General features: G+C 46.3%; 1 protein-coding gene across 1 annotated transcript in view; it reads left to right on the forward strand.

Moving 5' to 3' along the window:
- Positions 1-21,050, forward strand: part of Sp100 (SP100 nuclear antigen) — a 94,508-nt gene extending 73,458 nt beyond the window's left edge. Inside the window, exons 15-23 of the mRNA XM_023722059.1 lie at positions 1,504-1,608; positions 3,660-3,802; positions 5,022-5,060; positions 8,189-8,233; positions 12,985-13,100; positions 14,549-14,669; positions 14,933-14,971; positions 15,502-15,645; positions 20,786-21,050. Coding sequence (XP_023577827.1) covers positions 1,504-1,608; positions 3,660-3,802; positions 5,022-5,060; positions 8,189-8,233; positions 12,985-13,100; positions 14,549-14,669; positions 14,933-14,971; positions 15,502-15,645; positions 20,786-20,947 — 914 coding nt within the window. The 3' untranslated portion in view covers positions 20,948-21,050. The remainder of the gene's footprint in view (positions 1-1,503; positions 1,609-3,659; positions 3,803-5,021; positions 5,061-8,188; positions 8,234-12,984; positions 13,101-14,548; positions 14,670-14,932; positions 14,972-15,501; positions 15,646-20,785) is intronic.
- The last annotated feature ends 115 nt before the right edge of the window (positions 21,051-21,165 follow it).

Genomic DNA, 21,165 nt, shown 5'->3' on the forward strand with positions numbered 1-21,165 from the left:
TGGCTGGCATGTGGTGCTGGGGGATTGAATCGCGGTCCCTGTGCTTTGCTAAGCTTGTTCTAAGTAGGTGCTTTAGACCACTGAGCCATCTCACCAGCCCCGATGAACTTTTAATAATTAAATATCTTCATTCCTGCTCTATGTTCTCAGGTTTCTCTACTGGCTTATGGCACCAGTAGCAAATATTAGGCTCTTCACAGACATGACAAACTAGTGATATCTCCCATTCCATGGATGAGTCAGTCTAGGACCGCAGGCCGCCTGGTCTGCACCCAGCTTCACCATGCTGATAGCTGGCACACCTTTGTCTTGCCTATGTGGAAAGCCATGGCTTCTGCCTAGAAATGAACTCTTGGTGGCAATATTATAAGACCTATGTTCTAATTCTTACAATTCTTTTGACTTTCACCATTAACTTTAGCTGGGATTTGTCTTTTTTGACTCAGTTTCCTCATCTGTAAAGACAGAGGAGAGGGTGATGGGTAAAGTAAATAAAATGTCCTGGTAGGGTCACCAAGATCGGATGGTCTGTGTGTATGTGAAGCAGACTGTGGAAGGCCCACTGTCCTCACCTGAGAGAGAAGCCCAGCTTGTCCCTGATGGATCCCCAGCCTTGGCTAGAAGGACAGGAGTGGCAGCATTACTGTGGAAGTTCATTTTAGGGCCTTCGGTACAAGCTCCAGTGGACTCAAAACCCCAGTGGCCCCACATGGTATGCAGGGCTCCCTCAGAAAACCTGTCTCTCCTAGAGCCATTGCCCTCAGCTGCTGAGAAAGCTCAGGTGACGCAGTAGAGCAAAGCAGAGACTGAAGGGAGAGACAGACAGTGCCCTCTTAGGTGCCCACTGCCACCATTTTGCTGTTCCCTGAGTTGATAACTCAAAAGCAGAGACTTGATTAAAATTCAAGTTATTTTCTCCATCTACCTAGTTTCAAAGCCATAATATGACCAGAACTGTCCCTTCAAAACATCAGGAGAAAATCACTGTGCCATGAATAGTTGAGTCAACAAGTTTGGGGCTCAGATTTTTCCCACAAGGCTGTGTGATACATGTGGAGCATGGGGTGGAGTATGGCGTTGCCTATGGGCATCTAATCTGCCACTAAAGAAAGACCACGGAATGCACCTAATTGGGGAAAAGCCAATGCATTTTGAGGTTATAAAAGAGGAGAGGAAGGGCCAGCCAAATAGCAGATTAAAGCACCTACAAGCAGACGCAGGGGCCTGGGGTTTGATTCCTGGGCCTACCATGCTGGCCCCGCCCCTGGGGCATGCTGAGATGGCAATTGAGACTGAGCGTGGTGATGCAAGACTGTAATCCCAGCTCTTGGGAGGCTGTAAACAAGCAGATCACTATGAGTCTGATCTGGTAGTGAGACCCTGAACACCCTGTAGAACCCTTCCCTAAAAAAAAAAAAAAAAAAAAAAAAGAAAAAGAAGGGAGGAGTTAGGGAGTTTTAGAGGAAGATGGAATGAATAAAAAGTTAACTCTTTTTTTTGCAGGTCCTAGAATTTTCAGAGAAACACATGTGAATTTTCATGTTCCTGAACTTCCCGTGACCTGCGGTAATGCTAGGGGGACTCTGATTAAGGACCTGTTTAAGCACGGTGAGTTTTATGGGTCCCCAAGCTTTTCAGCAGCACGGTGCCCCAGGAATAGAGTAGTGCTGAGGCAGTGGCTACTTGTGTTGGGGTCACAGAGCCCAATTTGGGTCTTGATGACTAACGGGGGATTGCTGGGACTCAAGATACAGTCACCTCACCCCACCCCAGGTTTTGCTAAATTTTGAAAGAATGTGGTACAAAGTCAACAAAGGGAAAAGAAACATGGGGAAGTCCAGAGGCAGCCAAGGGTGCTGTCGCAGGGAGTCACCAGGGTTCCCTCAGTTTCCCAGCAACCAAATGCGACAACACATGCAAGATGTTTCCTACCCAGGAAGCTGGCCTGAGCACAGGAGCCGGGGTTTGGTCAGAGTTAGCTTCATAGGCGCCTCTGCCTGGCCCACGCCAGAATTCCAGCCTCCCGGGAGAAAAGCAGGGGCTCTGCAGGAACCATGTTGTGGGTGTAAAGAGTTGAGGTAAAGCAAGCCACTTCCATCAGTTCTGGGGAGAGTAGAACTGCTCCCCAAACCCACATCCCCAAATACTAGCCAAGGGCCAAACTTGCACCAAAGCGCTTCTAAAGGTAGGCCTGGCCTGCCGTGGTAACTCTTCTGCACAGCACACCAGATGGGCTGCAGTAATGGTAGCGTTTTCACTTTTAAATTGGTAAAATGCTAGTCTTCCAAACCATGTCACTTTCACCCATGGAAATGGCCCACCAGATGCCTGTCTGTCACCTAATACAAGAGCAGGCACTTTAACACCTGTATGAAAAAATGGCGATGTCTGAAACTATTCAACATCAAGCTTGACAGGCCCCTTTTCTAAAACACCCATTCAGTCTTCAGCTAAGTGGGAAGAGACCAGACTTAACATAGGAAACACACACACACACACACACACACACACACACACAAACCCAAGAGCTGCATTCAAATTTCAGCGCTACTAACAATGTATCAGTCCATTTTCTTTTTCTACAACAAAATACCAAAGGCAGGATACTTCAGAAAGAAAAGAGGTTTGCTCAAATACAAGATCCTCATGTGTTGGGCCTTTGGTGAGATTCTATTGGCAAATGTGTAGAAGGAAGGCACACCACCACGAGACAGAAATCCAGATAATGGGGGATGATCCGGGATCCTCTGAACACTACCTTACTCCTTCCCAAGGGCAGTGGCCTCAAGAACCTAAAACCTCCCATTAGTCTCCCTCTTAAAGAACCCCCAGCTATCACCTCACCACACTGGGGAACCAAGCCTTCCACCTACAAGCCTTGGGGGAGCGACACACCGGAAGTGTGTCCAGTCCATCGCACACAGCGTCAGTCACCTGCAGCAAGCCACTCTATCTCTCTGACCCTGAACTTCCTTATAAAACTTTTTCAGCATAGTCTTATGGGAAAAACTAAGATAGTAGCCATAAAATATTTTGCGAATTAGAATTGCTGTGGTACCAATATTCATCGATCATGATTGATCCTCTCTCCTACATAACAGTGGTATGGATGCCAACAAGTATACATGTTTACACTGTGACCCTGGTGTCCCTGTGTGATTAACTTTACCCTCTAGTTAACTCTTCCATAATGACTGGAAACACCAAATTGTCAGCAGCCCAAAATTTGAGCAATAATTGGTTGTCTTTAGCTGGACCAACGTCATATAAGACAAGGTCAATGAGACAGTAATGACAGCTTTCATGTAGCAACCAGGACTCAAAAAAGCTCAGCGGAAGGAGGGCAGGGGTAGTTGTCCTCATGTGTCTCTCTGAAACTCAGGCTGGCTCTGTCCTGGGGCACAGAGAAAAGAGGAGGAAGAATTCAGCTCATTATTTAGGGTCATTCATTTTATCTCTTCTTAATAGAGTGAAATACTTTTAAAAAGCAGTATCAGCAGTAATTGCTCTCCTGATTGCATGAAGGTGAAGCAAATACACACCTAAGGCAGGGGATCCCTTCTCTCCTTGCTTTGCACACTGGGCATGGAGCCCCAGGGCCCAGGAGGCCGAGAGGAGGTGTTTCCTAGGCAGGGGCTCAGCCTGTCTTGCTCTTACAGGAATCTGGAAGAAGAGCATCCAGAGTGAGGATGGAAGGTGGTTCACCCCCAGGGAGTTTGAAATTGAAGGAAACTATGCACCCTCCAAGAACTGGAAGCTAAGCTTGCGCTGCCACGGCTGGAAACTGAAAGAACTGCTGGAGGTATGGGAAGGCCAAGTGGCTTCAAACAAGGCTAGAACCGTCGTGATTCACCATCAAGCTTTAGCAGAATTTCTGTGTCCAGAAAACTGTCACAACTCCCTTTACTGGGGTCACAACGCAGATGCTATTGCTAACAGAACAGGGTGTTACCTTGGCTGGCTTATATTCCAGCTCAGACTTGTAAATCAATTAATTCATGTTCTTTCAAAGGCGGGGAAGTAAATTGTAGCCTTGACTCTGCTGTTAATTAACTATCCAATTTGGTGACATGGGAATGACTTAAATTGGAGTGGCAGCAGAGTTCCTTAAATTCTGTGAGCCAATGTTAAAAGTAGCACCATACAAATGGTACAAAACAGTACATTAGCGTGACTAGCCCCTAGGTTGTAGGTGATTTCAACTATATTTTTTTGTTAAGCTACTTCATTTTCATCTTATAACATTTTAAAAAATATTTCTATGTTGCAAGGGCTAGAACCCAGGTCCTCACATGCGCTATGCAAGTGTTCTACCACTCACCTACACCTTGAGGTCCCTCAAATTTTCTCTGGGAGAAGAATATTAAATTGCATTTTAAATTAACTCCTTTTCTCCTTTTTATCAACTCCTGATATGGAAAAATCAGGGACAGGTCTCTGCGGCTGGACGGTGCTTTCTGTCCTCCTTGGATCACTCTAACAATGCAGAAAAATCTCCTGAGCCTCAGCTAAGGCCATGAGGGAGAAAAGTGGGGGACTGCTGGCCAGCGTAAGGTGCACATTTGCATTCACGCCCGGACTGCAGGGCATCACTTCACAGGAAGCGGGGCAGGAGCGCCAGGGCGGGAAGGTCACTTGCACCTTGGAGGGTGAGGACAGCATCACAGAGCAGTGTGTTCTGAGCTAGGTCTTATTGGAGAACAGCTCCAACAAGGCAAGATTTAGGCCAGGCCACCCTGTATACAGAGAAAGGATGGCATGAAAATCCGCTCCTGGACGTGTGAGGAAGGTGGCAGTGACAAGGGCCCTTTCATCTGCTGAGCTGTTTGTGGCAGTCCCGAGGCCACAAGAGTGCACTTAAATGTGTCCACGAATCACTGGGCAGTGTGGAAAATGACCCACATGAAGACACCTTGAGTTCCCAGTGAGAAGCCAGGTTGAAATGTCTGGAAAGCAACCGGGAGGGCCAGGCCCACAACACAAAAAGACCCATTAGCTCACCAATCTGTGCTCTCTTCCAGAAAGGATACCTACCGGAGCCGCCAAGCAAAAAGGGAAAGGTAATAATCCCATACCATTTTGCCAACATCTCATCTGTCACCTTGCTGATTTTCCATCTCTGTAGCCATATAGAGTTTAAACTATCTGGCCACTCCCGATAAAATTTGATTTTATAATATGGTACTGTTATGGTTTTTACTTTCAAATATGATACAACAGAAGAGGCCAAGACTTCTTCCAGCATTAAAACACATGTGGTAGAGGTGAGAACACGTCTTTAAAATAAATTGTAAGATAAAACTGGCCTTGTGTATGTATGTTAGTAAAAGACCCAAGTGCCAGGCTCTCTTACAATTGAATATAAAAGCTGAAACTGGAAAAACAAGCACAATTTTGAAATGCACAAAACAATACATTTAATGACCCCTGTCTTTGCAACCTCAGCTTAAACATGGTTGTCTTTTCTTGTTTTTCCTGGGTTCTATCTTTAATAAAATAACAACAGAGCATAGGTTTTCCTGGACACGTCCTGTGGGCACTCCAGATGCCTAATGTAAAATTCTCCTTGGAAGTCGTATCATCCGGAGAAGCAAATAACAATGGAAAATCATCTTTACCATTCTTTCTGTCTTTCCTCCACTCTACAGAGAAAGAGAGAGAGAGAGAGAGAGAGAGAGAGAGAGAGAGAGAGAGAGAGAACTCATTGAGAGAAGTCTTCTCCTTGAGTCTCACCTGAGATGATAGTGATTGGAGGCACAAGAGCCCCGTGAGGCAGAGGCTAGGTTTGATGTGCTTTGAACGTGTCCCCAGGCTTCAGATGCTGAAATTTAATCCCAATTGTGAGGGAGTAAAGAGGACAGAAAATCAGTCCAACTATAGTGCTAATAAGGTGGGGCCTCTGGGAGATGACTAGAATTTAGAATCATTATGTCATCAGGGGTATTATTGTCGTTTTTAAAAATTATATTATTTTTCAATTTTATGTGAAAACAAAACCAAATTTCATAGCAAGACAAGAGAATAAGGATACTTAATACAGTGTGTATCCTTACCTTAAAAGTGGTTACCCAGAATATAAGACATAGACACAAAAGACTCTCACTTATAAGAAACATGAGACACTAAAGGATAGGAACTCCTGTGTGCTCTGTCTGTCTGTCTGTCTGTCTGTCTGTCTGTCTGTCTGTCTGGGAGAGATAGAAGAGCTCCCTGCCTAGGAACATAGCCCTGAAGATAACAGTGCCCAAGGTCCCAGGTTACCCTGTTGCTGAATGTAATTACCTTCTCACCTCATCCTGGATTCCAGAAGCTCTCCTACCCACTCTCTGGAGCTGGATGGACTTTTTCTTTTCTTTTCTTTTCTTTTCTTTCTTTTCTTTTTTCTTTTTTCTTTTTCTTTCTTTCTTTCTTTCTTTTTTTTTGTTTTGTATTTTAGGGAAGGGTCTATAGGGTGTTCAGGGTCTCACTATTAGATCAGACTCATAGTGACCCACCGGTTTACAGCCTCCCAAGAGCTGGGAACACAGGTGCGCACCACCATACCCAGTCTCAATTGCCATCTCAGTGCGTTCTGGGGGCAGGCCCAGGGACTGAACCTCCAGCCTGCTTGCAGGTGCTTTAATCTGCTGAGCTATTTGGCTGGCCTTCATGTTTACTCTTAATGAATACATCAAATAATGTCTCTGCAGAAAACCCTGTGAATACAGAACTCAACCACTGAATCTCTAATCATGAAATCAGTGAGGAAGGCAACCCAGAATCTAATTTTGTGAGGACCTTCTTTATCTCTCTTTTCATGTGTCACCTTGGGACTCCACAAGCAAGAAGACTATTATCAGAAGGGTCCTTTAGCCTCCAGAACTGTCAACTAAATGAACCTCTTTTTCTATAGTCACCCAGCCTCTTTTATTTTGTTATAGTAACACAAAACTGACAATATAGCTGCTGACATGGAAAATCTTTCCTTCATGGAGAGAGCCTCTGGCCCTACCAGACAGGCTATGCAGACTTCACTTCCATCCCTCACATTGATTTCTCCCTATGTGGAAGACATCATGGGCCAGGGAGATAACTCAGTAGGATAAGTGCTTGCCTGGCAAGTGCAAGGGCCTGAGTTCAATCCCTAGTATCACACACAAAAAAATAAAATAAAAAAAATAAAATTATATATATATATATATATATATATATATATATAGTAAAAATAAAGTGCAGGCTATGCACCACTGATACCCATGCTATGCAGACTCCAGAGAAAGGAGTGGGGCTCCTGCTATTTTCTATGGCCTCTGTAAGAATGGATATAAAACAGAACCTGGTAAAGGGACGGGGGCGCCAACTGGCGACCTCGCGCTCCGCGGCCCTGCGCCAAGACCGCCGCACCAGGTCGCCGCCCTAGAACCTGGTAAAGGAAGAGAAGTTAGAACTGCCATTTCTAAAATCCTTGACAGCAGTGACCTTTAGAATCTCTGTTACATCACAAGAGCAGTCCTCACAAAGTTAGATTGCGGGGTTGCCTGCACCACTGGCTTGATGATTAGAGATTCAGTGACTGAGTCCCGTATCCACAGGGTTTTCTGCAGAGACGTTATTGGATGTGTTCATTAAGACCAAACACAGCCAGCCAGCTCCAGAGAGTGGGTGGAGCAAGCTCCTGGAATGCAGGACAAAGTGGGAAGGTGCCTGCCTTCAGGAAGAGGCTAACCTGGGACCTTGGGGCACTATCTCCAGGGCTACGTTCCTAGGCAGGGAGCTCTTCCCTGGCAAGGCCTCCACGATTCCGGACCTTGTGGTCCCTGTGGTCCTGGAGGATGCGTCCTCAGGGATGCTCCTCCCAGTGGGTGGCACTTCCTAATTTAAAGACAATTGCCTGGGGGCTCCTCCAAGTAGGAGAATTGGTGGAGCTTCTCCAGCTCAGCCTGGAAAGGAGTGCCAGGCTCCCTGTAAGGGCTCCTGAAGGTTCACCTGGCCCTGAGGGCTGGGGAGTGGAACTTGCCCTGAGCTGAACTCGTGGGCACATAATCTAATAGTTTCTATTCTCCAGTTCAGTATGAGGGCTCATAAAAGCAGATGTGAAACAAAGCACAGGGAAGGCTGTGGCATAAATCCCTTAAATAAAGGAAGTGACCAATGTGTGATTGATGAAATATCACATTCAATATTGTCACTCAATCTTTGTCTCTTTCAGCGGAGAACACCGGACCCTCCCATCAATATCCCAGCAGACCCTTATGTAAGTACTGGTTCCCAGTTATAACCCATCGCAATAGCCCTGCCTTCGCCTATGCACATCACCTGTGTCACCGCTGCTTCTCCCAGATTCCCTGCTCCTCACAGTCTCACTCTCAGGTGGAGCACGTTGCTGTGTGTGAGGAGCAGGGAGTCCCAGCCGTGCCTCAGCTGGGTGCAGGGTCTGGCGTTGGGCTTCTCCACTGACAAGGTCCTTTCTGTCTCTTTCAGTGCAAAAATTGCACACACTCATGTCCTCTCAAAAGCGAACGTGGGAGGCAGAGGTCTATAGCACTGGGGTCTCTAGGGACAGCTTGAAGCAGGCATGGATAGAGCTGGCCTGCAGATGATGGGCAGGCTGCAAATTTGAGTGGAAAACAGCTTTTAAAGAAGACAGTGAGGTTGGAATAGGAAAGCCCCCAACATGTGCTGCCTGGAGGTGGTGGCAGAGCCCAAGGTGGTCTTAAATATCAGCCAAAAGGACAGGTGAGGCCCTGCTGGTGAGTTGAAGGTGGGAACCCTGTCCTTAGTCCTGCAGAGAGATGCACAGGGCAGTGGAGCCTCATGACACCCCTGTGGCTGGTCTGACAGGAGCCAAGTCATCACTGCTTAGCCAGCCATGGGCCACTTTTCCTGGACCCGCTTGGCTGGGGCTGAATCGCACACCTCCCATTCTGGTCCCTCAGGCCCTGTGCCATCTCTGCTTACAGTATGGTGCCAAAACCTTACCTGTCCACAGCTAGCTCTTACCTCGGTTCTTCTTGTGGCAATTGGGCAGGCATTTTATTCAGGGCCTACCTTCTGCACAACTGTAAGAGGCATGTCTCCCTCTAGATCACTGTGCAGCCGGACACAGGACACCTGCAGAGATGGGACAGAAATGAGGCCACCATGCCCTCTGGCTTCCTGGCAAATGCATTGCCCATGCAAGATCCAGAGAAGTCCATACTTGGTGGAATTCCAGTTCGTCTGCTAGAGCAGTGAGCTTTGGTGGTGGGACACCACTTCCACTTCTAGGTCTGTGTAACTTGTTTCATGACAGGCAGACATAGGTTTTTCTTGAAGCCCACAGCCAAGTCCTCTGTGAAGACAAGAAAAACAACTGAACATCTGCTCTCCATCCATGACCTCACTACTGCCAAACTTGTGGGCCAACGGTGACTTCCTTCAGACTGTCCCACCCTTGCTGGGGAGAACTCAGGCTCTCTACCCGGCTGTGCACTGCACTGCAGCCCCTGGGACAGAGCAACTCACTGTGCTCAGTGCCACCTGCGATGCATACTTTTCCTAGCCTCCCTCAGTGGCTCTTCAACACACCCACCTTTGTGAGTGGCTGCAAGCTGATGTTGCTCCTTCTAGTGTCACTCCTATCAAGCTGCCCAAGCTCCACCTGTGCCCCTGACTCATCCTGTAGGGGGTGGAGCCCAAAATGTGCATTTCTAGCAAATTCAGGTGCTGGAGCTGGGAAGAAAGCTACATGGTCTAAAGGCTGGGAAGAAAGCTACATGGTCTAAGCGCCTACCTGGCAAGCCCAAGGACCCAGGTTCACTCCCTAGCACCGGATGCTGTGCTGCTGAGCCAGCCACTGAAACTGGGCATAGTAATGCACGCTTGCAATCCCAGTGCTGGGGAGGGTGAGACAGCAGGGTCACGAGTCTGAGCTGCATCGTAAGACCCTGTACCAAATAAACAAATAAATAAATGAAATTTAAATCCAGGTGCTGCTGCTGGTCCAGAAACTGCTGCATGACAGTACATTAGGGCACTCTGGGGGTGTGGGAAACACTCCTGCATCCCAGGCCCAATCCAGACAGAACTGAAATATCTGGCCATAGGGCCCTGGATTTTGTTTTGGTTTTTGTTTTTTGTTGTACTGAGAACTGAACCAGGAGCCTAATGCATGTTAGGAATGTTCTCTACCACTGAGCCATACCACTCCAGCTTTTTTTTAAAAAAAAAAAAAAAAGCTCCTCAGGTAATTCTGAAAGTCTGGAGAACAGATTGAGAATCACTACTGACCAAAAGAACAAATTTCTTGCTGAAATGATTGAAGAGGGGTCTTGGAGAAAGAGTTGGGTGGTGAAGCACTAGGCTGGCATGTGCTAGGCCCCGGGTTCCATCCCCAGCACTACAAATTTAATAGTAGTAATGATAGTGATAATAATAGTAATGATTATTTAATAATAAAGAGACATAGCTCAAGCCTGCAGTCTTCTCAGGTGACAGGACTCCAAGAACAGCACTGACTGCATCGTTTTTGCTTGCTCAGACCCACTCACTCTGTATCATCAGGATGACCCAAAACCCTGGACTCAGTTCACTGGCACTTTGCAGCACACTTGCATCTCCCTGTGGTGACAAAAAGGAAAGACAGTTGCAAGATCCGCGCTCAGGCAACCTGAGGCAGCCTGGGAGGGTGAGCCCAACGATGGCTCTCCCGGCCACTCGAGTTTTCTGCTGCAAGACAGCCTCTGGGCCCTGTTGCCCTGGCAGCCTAGAATTTGCTCATATGTGCAACTTTTGTGGCTTGTTTGTCCTGAATTTATAAATAGAGAAATTTCTAATTACAGTTGAATTTACCTCGGCTCATTAGAGTCCAGGAATGATATTCCTAACTGTTATGATTTTAACTTAAGCAGCAGCACACGTGGCTTCAGCTGACAGTATTGTAAGTGGGATCTCTGAATCCTACAGCAGCAGCCCTTACAGCAGCTCTGAGAGAGGTGAGGTGTTTAAAACTTAGGCCCGCCAGGAGTGGTGCAGAGCTCGGTGTCTAAGATGGGGGTGCGGAGTGACTGGGGTTCACTTGCAGGCTGTGGCTGGATAGTGGGTGGCTGTGGAAGTAGGGAACATAGAGGAGACTCCAGACAGGAAGACCTAGGACAGGAACTGTGCCCACAAGGGGAAGTTCTCACTAGAGAGGGTGAGATGCAGGTTTTGCATGTTTGCAGGCTCAAGATGGATCAAAAGGTTGGAGGATACGTGTGCTAAATGTGCTCATGGGAAAAGCCATTCATTGAGAAAAGTGAGATGAAAAAAGGACAGAGAAGCAAGCCCTGAGCAAGCCCCACATTCTAACTGTGAAACCTACAAAGAAAGAAAATGTGAAGGGGAAAATAACCCGGAAGAGCAGAGGGTCATGGAGAGAAGCATAGAGCATTTCTAGAAGGGGACAGTGCTCCCAGTACCCCCCCAACTGCAGCCCCCACCCCCACCCCCACCCCCACCCCCACATGAGGCTGTTCATGGAACTTAGATTGTCACCCAAGGATATGAGAGCCTCCTCACAGGCCCCAGCACAGGGGGATACTGCACTGGGATAGACACACTGCCCCTGGAGGAAAAGCCTCTCTGTCACACAGTGCACCTCAGGATGCACTCCTCCTGCTCCTGTGGTGCCAGAAGAAGAGCAAGGGGCCATGCTTCCAGATGTTTCTCCAGCACACAAGCTTCATACACAGGCACTATAGCTGCTGCATCAAGTATCACCAGAAAGGGGACAGGCGTGACTTCCCTTGCCCGCCAGTGCGCTCCTTCCTTAAATTCTTATTGTCACTTACAGAGTCCTATTGTGTGTAACATATGTGAATCATTCTACAATACCCATGTGCAAATATTGCCAAACTTTTCACTGCACTAAATATAATTAAATCCAGGGCCAGCGAGATAGCTCAGCAGTCTAAGTGCCTGCTTAGGCAAGTGCAGCGAACAGGGTTCGATTCCAGCACCGCATGCCACACCAGCCCTCCCCCTGGGAGCACTGAACCAGCCAGCAAGTCTGGGCATGATGGTGCATACCTGTAATCCCAGCACTGGGGAGGTTGAAAACAGGAAGATCATTATGAGTCCAAGCTGCATAGTGAGACTCTGTTCCAATACATAAAAAAAAAAAAAAAAAACTGAAATATAACTAAATCTGGCTAAAGGTCAGGTTTATATTGAGATTGGTTAGTATTGGTCAATTTTTCAGTACCATCCATTTTTCTTTTATAGAACAGAACTCCAGCTCTTTCATGGGCCCAGAAAATGAAGATAGAGGCAGTTAACTGGGTAGTTGCCACAATAGTCCTTTGACTTTAGAGATGGTGCCCCCATACCTCATGGGCCAGCCTGGATGAGTCATGGGAGGCCTTCCCCTAGACTCCCAGACCCGAAGGCCGTGTCCTCCCTGATGCTCACCTGGCCATCTGTACACTGGTCTTTCCATCCGAGAGGCACTGTCACAGGAATAGAAGCCCCAGTCTAAGAACTGCTTAGACTGTTCAACCCATGAGGAATTTATGACCAAGGCTGTAGGATGCAGCGATATCTCAGTGTGTTACATTATATCAAATTTTCAGTAGATCACCCTCTGAGGAGTAAATTTAGATCTGGGCAACTAGGAATGACATAGCACTCATGGCTCACGTTCTCCAAGCCAAGTAATTAGATTCGCTTAACTCATCCTTTTGTTTGTTGGTGCTGCTACCTATGCGGTGTCAGAATCATTGTCTTCAAAATATTGTTTTTCTGTTCAGGACACACATAGCAAATTAATTAAAATTAATAAATTAAAGTCTCTCCTGGACTTTGCTGTGGTCCACAATGCCTTCTTCTAAAATAAATCTCCACTCATACTGCTCCTTCATAGTATGAGGACAATAATCAACAAGTGCCATCTTGGTACATGCATGGCCACTTATCCTAGAGTTTCAACAGGACAACCTCCTAAATTCTCAGGGATCCAAATATTATCTACATCATTTTCCCTTCTAGCCAGAAAACTCAAATGAATGTGAAGTGTGTAGCCAAGGGGGACAGCTGTACTGCTGCGATACTTGCCCAAAATCCTATCACGAGCACTGCCACATCCCATCTGTGGACACCAAGCGGTGAGTGAGACGCTGTCCTCTCCGCCCCCCGCGTCTTTCTTCCTTCTGTCCCTCTGTACACATCCTGCTCAGTTTCCATCGCTAGTTGGGCTTTGATGCAGAGGGGGCAGATCCCTTAGCATCAAGATCCAAAAATGTCACCCAGAGCACTCTAACAGTACTGAAAGTAGCAGGTTAGTGGGAAGCGAAGGTTCTTCAAGTAGTTCCTAAGTGTGATCCCGAGGGCTGTTATCTTACCTCATCTTCTCAGCTCCTGAACCTGTGTGCTCTGATGGAGCCATAATGTTAAACACTGGTGACTGAGTTTTGCATACACCACCTGCTATGAGGACATCACAGTGGTGATAAAGCTGACATTGTAATGAACCTTTGGAGGTCCATCCCACTCTTATCAATTCAGTTGGCTCTGGGTGACAGGGCACAGGATAAGACTGCAGAATTCCATTGGAGGAGGAATGTTTCTGATGCACATTTTTGGGCTGTAAATGTGTCTTTGGACAGAGGTGGTGGGGACTGCAGGATGCCACTGATACTGACAAAAGCTCTGAGTGGTGCTGAGGTGAGGTGGAATTACCGCAGCCTGCAGAGAGACCTACCAGGAATGTGTCCTGTGAGGACAGTGTTGACCTTCCATGATGGGAAAGGTCTAATGTGACCCACCTGTTCCCAGGGCACTAGCTCAGAGGGGCAACGGAACTCTCTGCTTTTGGCCAGCTGGGCAATCCGCAGAGGCAGAAAGTAGTTCGCCTCCTTTTTTCTATTCCACATGTAGCTCCCATCTCAGTATGATGGGTATTTTGTGGTGGACCCTTGAGCAAGCTCTGGGTGGCCAGAGAGAGGCTGACAAGGCAAGGACAGCACGTTGTTGTCTCCCTGATTGCTGAGACTCTCCCAGCATGGAGGGTGGTAGTGAAGGAGAACAACTCTTCAGCCAAATGGATCTGACACTCAGGCTGTAGATTTCCTTTCCAAGAAGTTTCTGCAGCACAGATTCAAGATATTGATCAGGCAGCAGCAGAGAGGAGAACATCCATAGCTCATGCTCCGTGCTTATCCAGCAGGGTTGAGAAGCAAGGACTGGTGTCCTGATTTTTCTGTGGATCCTGCTTACTATGGCTCTAGCACTCCCATTTTAAGGTACTAAATTCCAGTACTCAACTGGGATGATCAGGGTTCATGCTCAAGCTCAGAGTGAGTCAAATGAGAACCCCAAGTTCTGAGGCTGGGACATCTCACCAACACATTACCACCCTGTCACCACTATGGTGAAAGGGGATGTCATTTGCTGTGGAGCCCAGATAGAATTTTAGTGCCCTGGCCTCACGAGAGAAACTGTATACAAGATGATAACCACGTCATTCCTGAGCAGAAAGCCCCAGGAGCTGGAGGAGTGGGGGCTGATTCCCAGCCCCTGCCCAGTGTTTCTCACCTTATACATAACCTCTCAGAGACCCATGGAGCTGTGTCTTCTGCAAGACAGAGGCTATTCGGAAAAGGTGCCGAGACAGCCAACCATGCCTCCAGGAATCTGAGGTGCTGATGAAGGAGATGAGTGATGAGGATCAGCTGGTGAGTGGGTGGGGCCCTGGGGCTCACAAGGAGGAGCCCCCGTCTTGCAAACTAGGGAACGATGCCCAAAGACAAGTCACCTTCTCCTGCTGTCCTTGTATCCCATGACCTAGCACCAAAATCCATAGTCCAGAGTCTCCAATGCAAGGAAATTCCCACTCTCGGAGTCCAAAGCTCCAAAAGTCACCTATTCTATCTGGACTTGGCACTGATTTTTTCACCCTAAGCTATTTTGCACTTAAAGTCTCCTCCTTATTTTGCAGAAATGTGAGCTACTCCTCTTGAAGGTCTACTGCTATGCGGTAAGTACCTTCTCTTTCACAACACAGTATTATGTAAATAACAGCACCTAAGCTAGAAACTTGCATTTGTCGAACTCCTGATCTGAACAAGTTGCCCTTACCTTTGCTTTGTTGGCAGCTGACTTTGTTCCTGCCACTGTAACAAATTACTATAGACTGCCTGTGTACAACAGATCCGTATTTCTCACAGTTCTGGAGACTGGAAGTCTGAGGTTTGGGTGGTGGCATGGTGGGATTGTGACGAAGACCTTCTTCCAGTGCAGATCGGTTGCCTCCTCTGTTCCACTTGAGGGGGGGGGGTCCCTAGAATCACAGTAGGGGCTCTGATTGCACTCAGGAAGAGCCCACCTTTATGACCTAATGACCTCCCAACAGTCCACCTCCTAACACTGTCACCTTGGGATGGAGATTTCAGCCTATGAGTGGGAAGGAGTGGGGATACAAAGGTTCAGACCACAGCGGTGGGAGTCTAGGGAAGGCGGACTGGAAAACATGCCAACAGCCCCCGCCTTTTGCTGTTCTCCCAACAGATCAAAGATGCAACTCTAGGCCAACAGGAGCGCATGGATTTAAGCATGATCAAGGTCAGGCTGAGGGAGGAGAAGTACTTCCGAGTGAAGGAGTTTGTGCAGGACATACGTCTCATCTTTCAGAGCCACAAGGCATGTGGCAGAGTAGGTGGTTCTCCCAGCTTCCCCCTTTCTTTCAGTCTCTTTACCTCGCACCTTCTTCCATCAAGAAATGTTCCAGTTGCCATCATCCTGCATCAAACCTGGACATGAAAAATGTCAGGAAACTATTTTAAAAGCCTTGTGGTACAGGTAGGGAGAGTAACAATCAACCAGAAGGTGTCGGCAGAGAGGGGAGCCTAGGGCCTCTGTTTTCACTCACTTCTGGATAGTCCATTCTTTGGATGTAGGGGGGTGCAGTAAAGTAAACTCAGGACCTTGCACTTACCAGGCAGGAACTGCACCACTGAGCTATATTGCTGGTCCCTTCAGATAGTCCATTCTTTTTTTTTTTTTTTTTTTTAGGAAGGATCTACAGGGCATTCAGGGTCTCACTACTAGATTGCATTCATAGCGATCTGCCTATTTACAGTCTCCCAAGATCTGGGATTAGTGTGTGCCACCACGCCTAGTCTCAATTGCTGTCTCACTGCACCCCAGTGGTGGGGCTGGCATGGCAGGCCTAGGGATTGAACCCATAGCCCTTGTACTTGCTTGCAGGTGCTTTAATCCACTGAGCTATTTGGCCGGCCCTTAGATAGTCCATTTTTTTTTTTCAGTGCCAGGAATTGAACTCAGGACCCTATATTTGCCAGGCAGGTGCTTATTCTACTATCTCCCTGGCTCTGGATAGTCCATTCTTAATCACAGAAAACAATCCACTGTCAGTCTGCTCACTACCACTGGAAATGCAAATGTATTTTAAAGGGAACTAAGTGTTTCTCTTAGCTAAGGGAAGATACCAAATCAAGCTTCTCAAATTTCAATTATATATATATATATATATATATATATATATATATATTCAGCCTCCCAAGCAGTGGGATCACAGAGGCGTGCCACCACACCCAGCCTCAATTGCCATCTCAGTGTGTGCCAGGGAGAGGGGAGGCTGGCACAACAGGCCAGGGATCAAACCCCGGTCCCTGCATTTGCCTAAGCAGGTGCTTTAGTCTGCTGAGCTATCTGGCTGGCCCTTAGTCAAAGTCTTAGATTTCTTTACCTACTAATTTCCTAATTGTCTATCAAAAAGCTAACAAGACTTCTCAAAGGGTGAATCTGTACTGTCACATGGGTGCAAATCATATATGCTGTGATTAAAAATCAAGCAGAGAGAACTTTTAAGAAATTAAATTGGTATGGCCAGGAGTGAAGATTCATGTCTGTAACCTCAGCACTTGAGAGGCTGAGGCAGGAGGATTGCTGAGAATTCAAGGCCAGCCTGAGCTACAAAGTGAGTACAAGGACAGCCTGAACTACATAGTGAAACCCTGTTTCAAAAAGATAGATAGATAGATAGATAGATAGATAGATAGATAGATAGATAGATAGATAGATGATAGATAATCTTCCTGATCAGGAATTAGACCACAACATGCAGGTTGAACATCCCTACTCTGAAAGTTTAAAAACTTAAATCCTCCAAAATTTGCAACTTTCTGAGCAACAACCAGATTGTAAATGGAAATTTTGCATTTAATTATTGATTATGTTGTGTAAAATTACCTTCAGGCTATCTGTATAAGATATATATGAAACACAAGTGAATTTTGTGTTTAGGCTTGGGTCCTACACCCAAGATAATTTCATCATGCATATGCAAATATTCCAAAATCTAAACAATTCTGGAATTTAAAACATTTCTGATGCCAATCATTTCAGATACAGAATATTCAAACTGGCACAAAAAAAAGGAAGTGAGAGAGAAGTAAAGAAATCCTTTATTGCTAGGTGTGAGAGGGCTGCTGAAGAGAAGCAAGAGGGCTGGCAAGATAGCTCAGTGGTCTAAAGCACCTGCTTAGGCAAGCTCAGGGACTACGGTTCAATCTCCGGCACCACATGCCGCATCAGCCCTGCCCCCAGGGCAGGTTGAACTGGCCACAAAAAAAAAAAAAAAAGCAAGAACCCCTTGGGGAGACAAAAAAATTTATTGGACTGGGTTGGGGGTGGAGCTGGCATGGGCAGTATGGGGTCATAACAGGTGCTGATTGGGGAAGGCTTGGTGTGGGTTCAGAAAAACAAGAGAGGAAGTTCAAGGTTAACCAGGAGGAAGAAGACAAAAATCAGTCTAGGAATGATGCATGATTGGTTTAGGATCTGCCTGCCATGTTGGCTCACTGCCATGACCTGGCAGATTGTTGTATGGGTGCAGATCCATCATTTACAAAGTGAGGACCCTGGTCCCCTGCTGAGTTTAGTTAAGCTTCTAAATTTCTCCATTCTCAAGTTGACACAATGTATCAACCACTATAATCCACCCCTTGTCAACGTGGCAACAGACATATTTCTTTAAACCACCTGTTTCTTGATACAAAGACATGCTTATTCTTAGCATTTCACAACTTGAGCATGATAACACAGGTCTAACAATCCTCAAGAGCCAGTATTAAGTCTATCAGCAGTATATTACCTTAGAAACATAACTTTCTGAACCTGCTCCCCAAGACTCATGCACACCCCTTTATGCAAAAGACATTCAGTCCATCTATAAGAGTTGCCAAAGTCCTAACAGTTTCAGCATTGCTGAGAAGTCCAAGTCCTAAATCATATCCAAGAAATAAGTCAAACTTTTGGTTGCAAGCTCCTATGAAATAGAAAGTTAGACATAGAGAGTTAGACACTTCCAACATTCAACCACACAAAATAAACATCTTTATTCTATAAGTTATAAATGGAACTACAAAGGAATGGGAGCAAAGCAAGTCCAAATTCCAACAGGGCAAACATTAAGTCCTGTAGTTCCATGTCTCGCATCTGAGGCAAACTGTGAGCTCCAGATGGCTTGGATGGCTCTACCCATGGAACTTCTGGCGGTTATAGTTCCCGTGGCTTCTCTCTTAGGCCCACTTTGCTGCTTCCTTGCAGCTTTACTTAGGAAATCCACATTTCTGGCTTCTCCAAACTTCTGGGACCTCCACTACACCTTTGGCTTCTTAGTCACAGCTTCTCAAACTACCCTCTCAAGGGCATGCTGACTAGCCTCCCAGGCCTTCTGAAATCAAGGTGGAAACTTTTTAAACCTCAAAACTCTTGCATTCTGTATACCTCTAAAACCAACACCATGTGGATAACACTGAGTTCTGCTGCCAGGTACGGCAATAGCTAAGCTTTCCTCTCTCTTGGCTTAAGAATCAAGTGCCTGAAAAAAAAAATTAAAATTAAAAAGATTTAAAAAAGAAAAAAATAATAATCAAGTGCCTGGACACTGGGCACTCTGAATCCAATTCTGAGGACCAAACTTTCTGTCACCATTCTGGAACATGGCACTCTGTGGCTTTCTCCTCAAAGCAAGGGCTTTCCCTTTTGCAGTTTTGAGATGCAACTGGTGGATACCTGCTGTTTCCTGTGATGCTCTCAGACCATCTTTTCTATTCGCCTATTCTTGCTTAGCAATCAAGATCTCCTCAGCTCTAGTTTTGTAGTCCACTCACAACATTTTAAATCATCCTGCTGAGCTCTTTGCTCTTGATTCTCAATATAAATCTGGCTAAAATCCCCCAAATAGCCATACAACTGCTTCAGTATTCAACTGCCTTAAAATTTCTTTTGCCAGATTAATCAGTCTTTAGCCTTTAATCACACAATCAGGCAAAGTCTCTGGACACAAACAAAATGCAGATAAACTTTCTGCCAAGCCGTAACATATATCATTTGGAGTCCACAAGCCAATACAGTCCTTCCCAGCAGAAACTCCCAAACTTGGACTTTACTAGCAGAATTTCTATCAGCCTTCTGGTCTGAGCTCTGACCAGAATTTCCCATACAGAATAGGCTGAGGTGCTCCAGCTCTACTCCTTTTTAAAAATTTTACTTCAAATTATTTATTTATTTATGTGTTTATTTGGTGCAGGGTCTCACAGCTTGGACTAGTAGTGATCCTCCTGTCTCAGCCTCCCCAACACTGGGATTACAGGTGTATATCACCATGCCTGATTTTGGTGGCCAGCTTGGCATATAGTACCAGGGATCAAACCCAGGTCCTTGTGCCTGCCAGGCAGGCACTTAGACCATTGAACTATCTTTCCAGTCCCAAGCTCTACTCTTTAAGGCAACATCTGTGAACATTTCCACATTCTTCCTACAAGCCATTTCCAAAGGGTCTTTGTGTGTGTGTGTGTGTGTGTGTGTGTGTGTGTGTGTTTTCAATGTATTTGGTACATGGTCTAAATATGCAACTCAGACTCACAGTGATCCTCCTGTTTTCAGACTTCCCAGTCCTGGGATTATAGGCATGTACCACCACACCTGGCCTCGGCGGCTAGCTCAGCATGCTCAGGGGCAGGGTCAGTGTGGCATGTGGGTACCAGGGATCAAACCCAGGTCCCTCCTTTGCCAAAGCAGGCACTTAGTCTGCTGAGCTATCTTGCCAGCCCTTACCAAAGCCTCTTTAAACACGTGGTCAGGTATAGCCAGGGCAAGGGCACTACTTCATCTTAGTTACTTTTCTCCTGTTGATGAGACAAAATACCCAACACCCAAAATTAAAGAAGGAAAGGCTTATTTAGCTTTAGTTTGTGGAGGTTTCAGGTGGTAATCGACTGGCTCCAAGGCAGGGTGTAATGGCAAGGGGTCAACACTTCAGGGCAGCAGGAGACAGCAAAAGCAGCAAGGGTGAAGGGGGGTGGATGTGAGGCTCTTTTCCTCCTTTACGTTGTATGCAGGCTGCCCCGCCCACACCATCTCTTGTTCTCTTCCACAAACTGGGGATATTTACAAAGTGAAGGCTTTTGCCCCCAGCTGAGTGACTTAGCTAAACTTCTAAACTTCAAGTTGGGGGCTGGGGAGATGGCTCAGTAGGATAAGTGCTTGACTGGCAAACACAAGAATCTGAGTTCAATCCCCGGTTCTGCCAAAAATTAAAAATAAACCTCAAGTTGATGCAGTGTATCCAGCATTACAAGGGTGTTTAGCTTCCCTGGTTTGGGGACAAAGAGAAACAGGGAACATAAACTTCTCTGAACTGGATTAATTTTTACTTAATGTCTGGAATAGTCCAGATGAGGTACCAGATTCTCTGACACATTGGTAGTGTACGCTTATTGAATGATAGCTGTAATTATTTTTGCTTTTGCATTTTCCTTTTCAGAACAAAAAGATCAACAGGCTGGGCCTTGGACTGGAAGCCAAATTTGAGAAGAATTTCAAAAACATTTTTGGAGTCAAGGAAACAACTCCACACAATGATCCACTCTCCCATTTGGGTCCTTTCAGCAGCCAGCAATACAATGGTCTGATGATCCAACAGTAGCCCTGCCTGTTCCTGGTCAGACAAGATCATGTTGTGCAAATGTTTTTGTAGTCCCTTCTGTCCATTTTTTAAAAAAATATATATATAATAATACTTTAAATCATCTTATCGAGTTCTCATATTAATGATCCACTCTCCCATTTGGGTCCTTTCAGCAGCCAGCAATACAATGGTCTGATGATCCAACAGTAGCCCTGCCTGTTCCTGGTCAGACAAGA

Source organism: Octodon degus, unplaced genomic scaffold, assembly GCF_000260255.1.
Source record: "Octodon degus isolate 3935 unplaced genomic scaffold, OctDeg1.0 scaffold00089, whole genome shotgun sequence".
NCBI classification, from domain to species: domain Eukaryota; kingdom Metazoa; phylum Chordata; class Mammalia; order Rodentia; family Octodontidae; genus Octodon; species Octodon degus.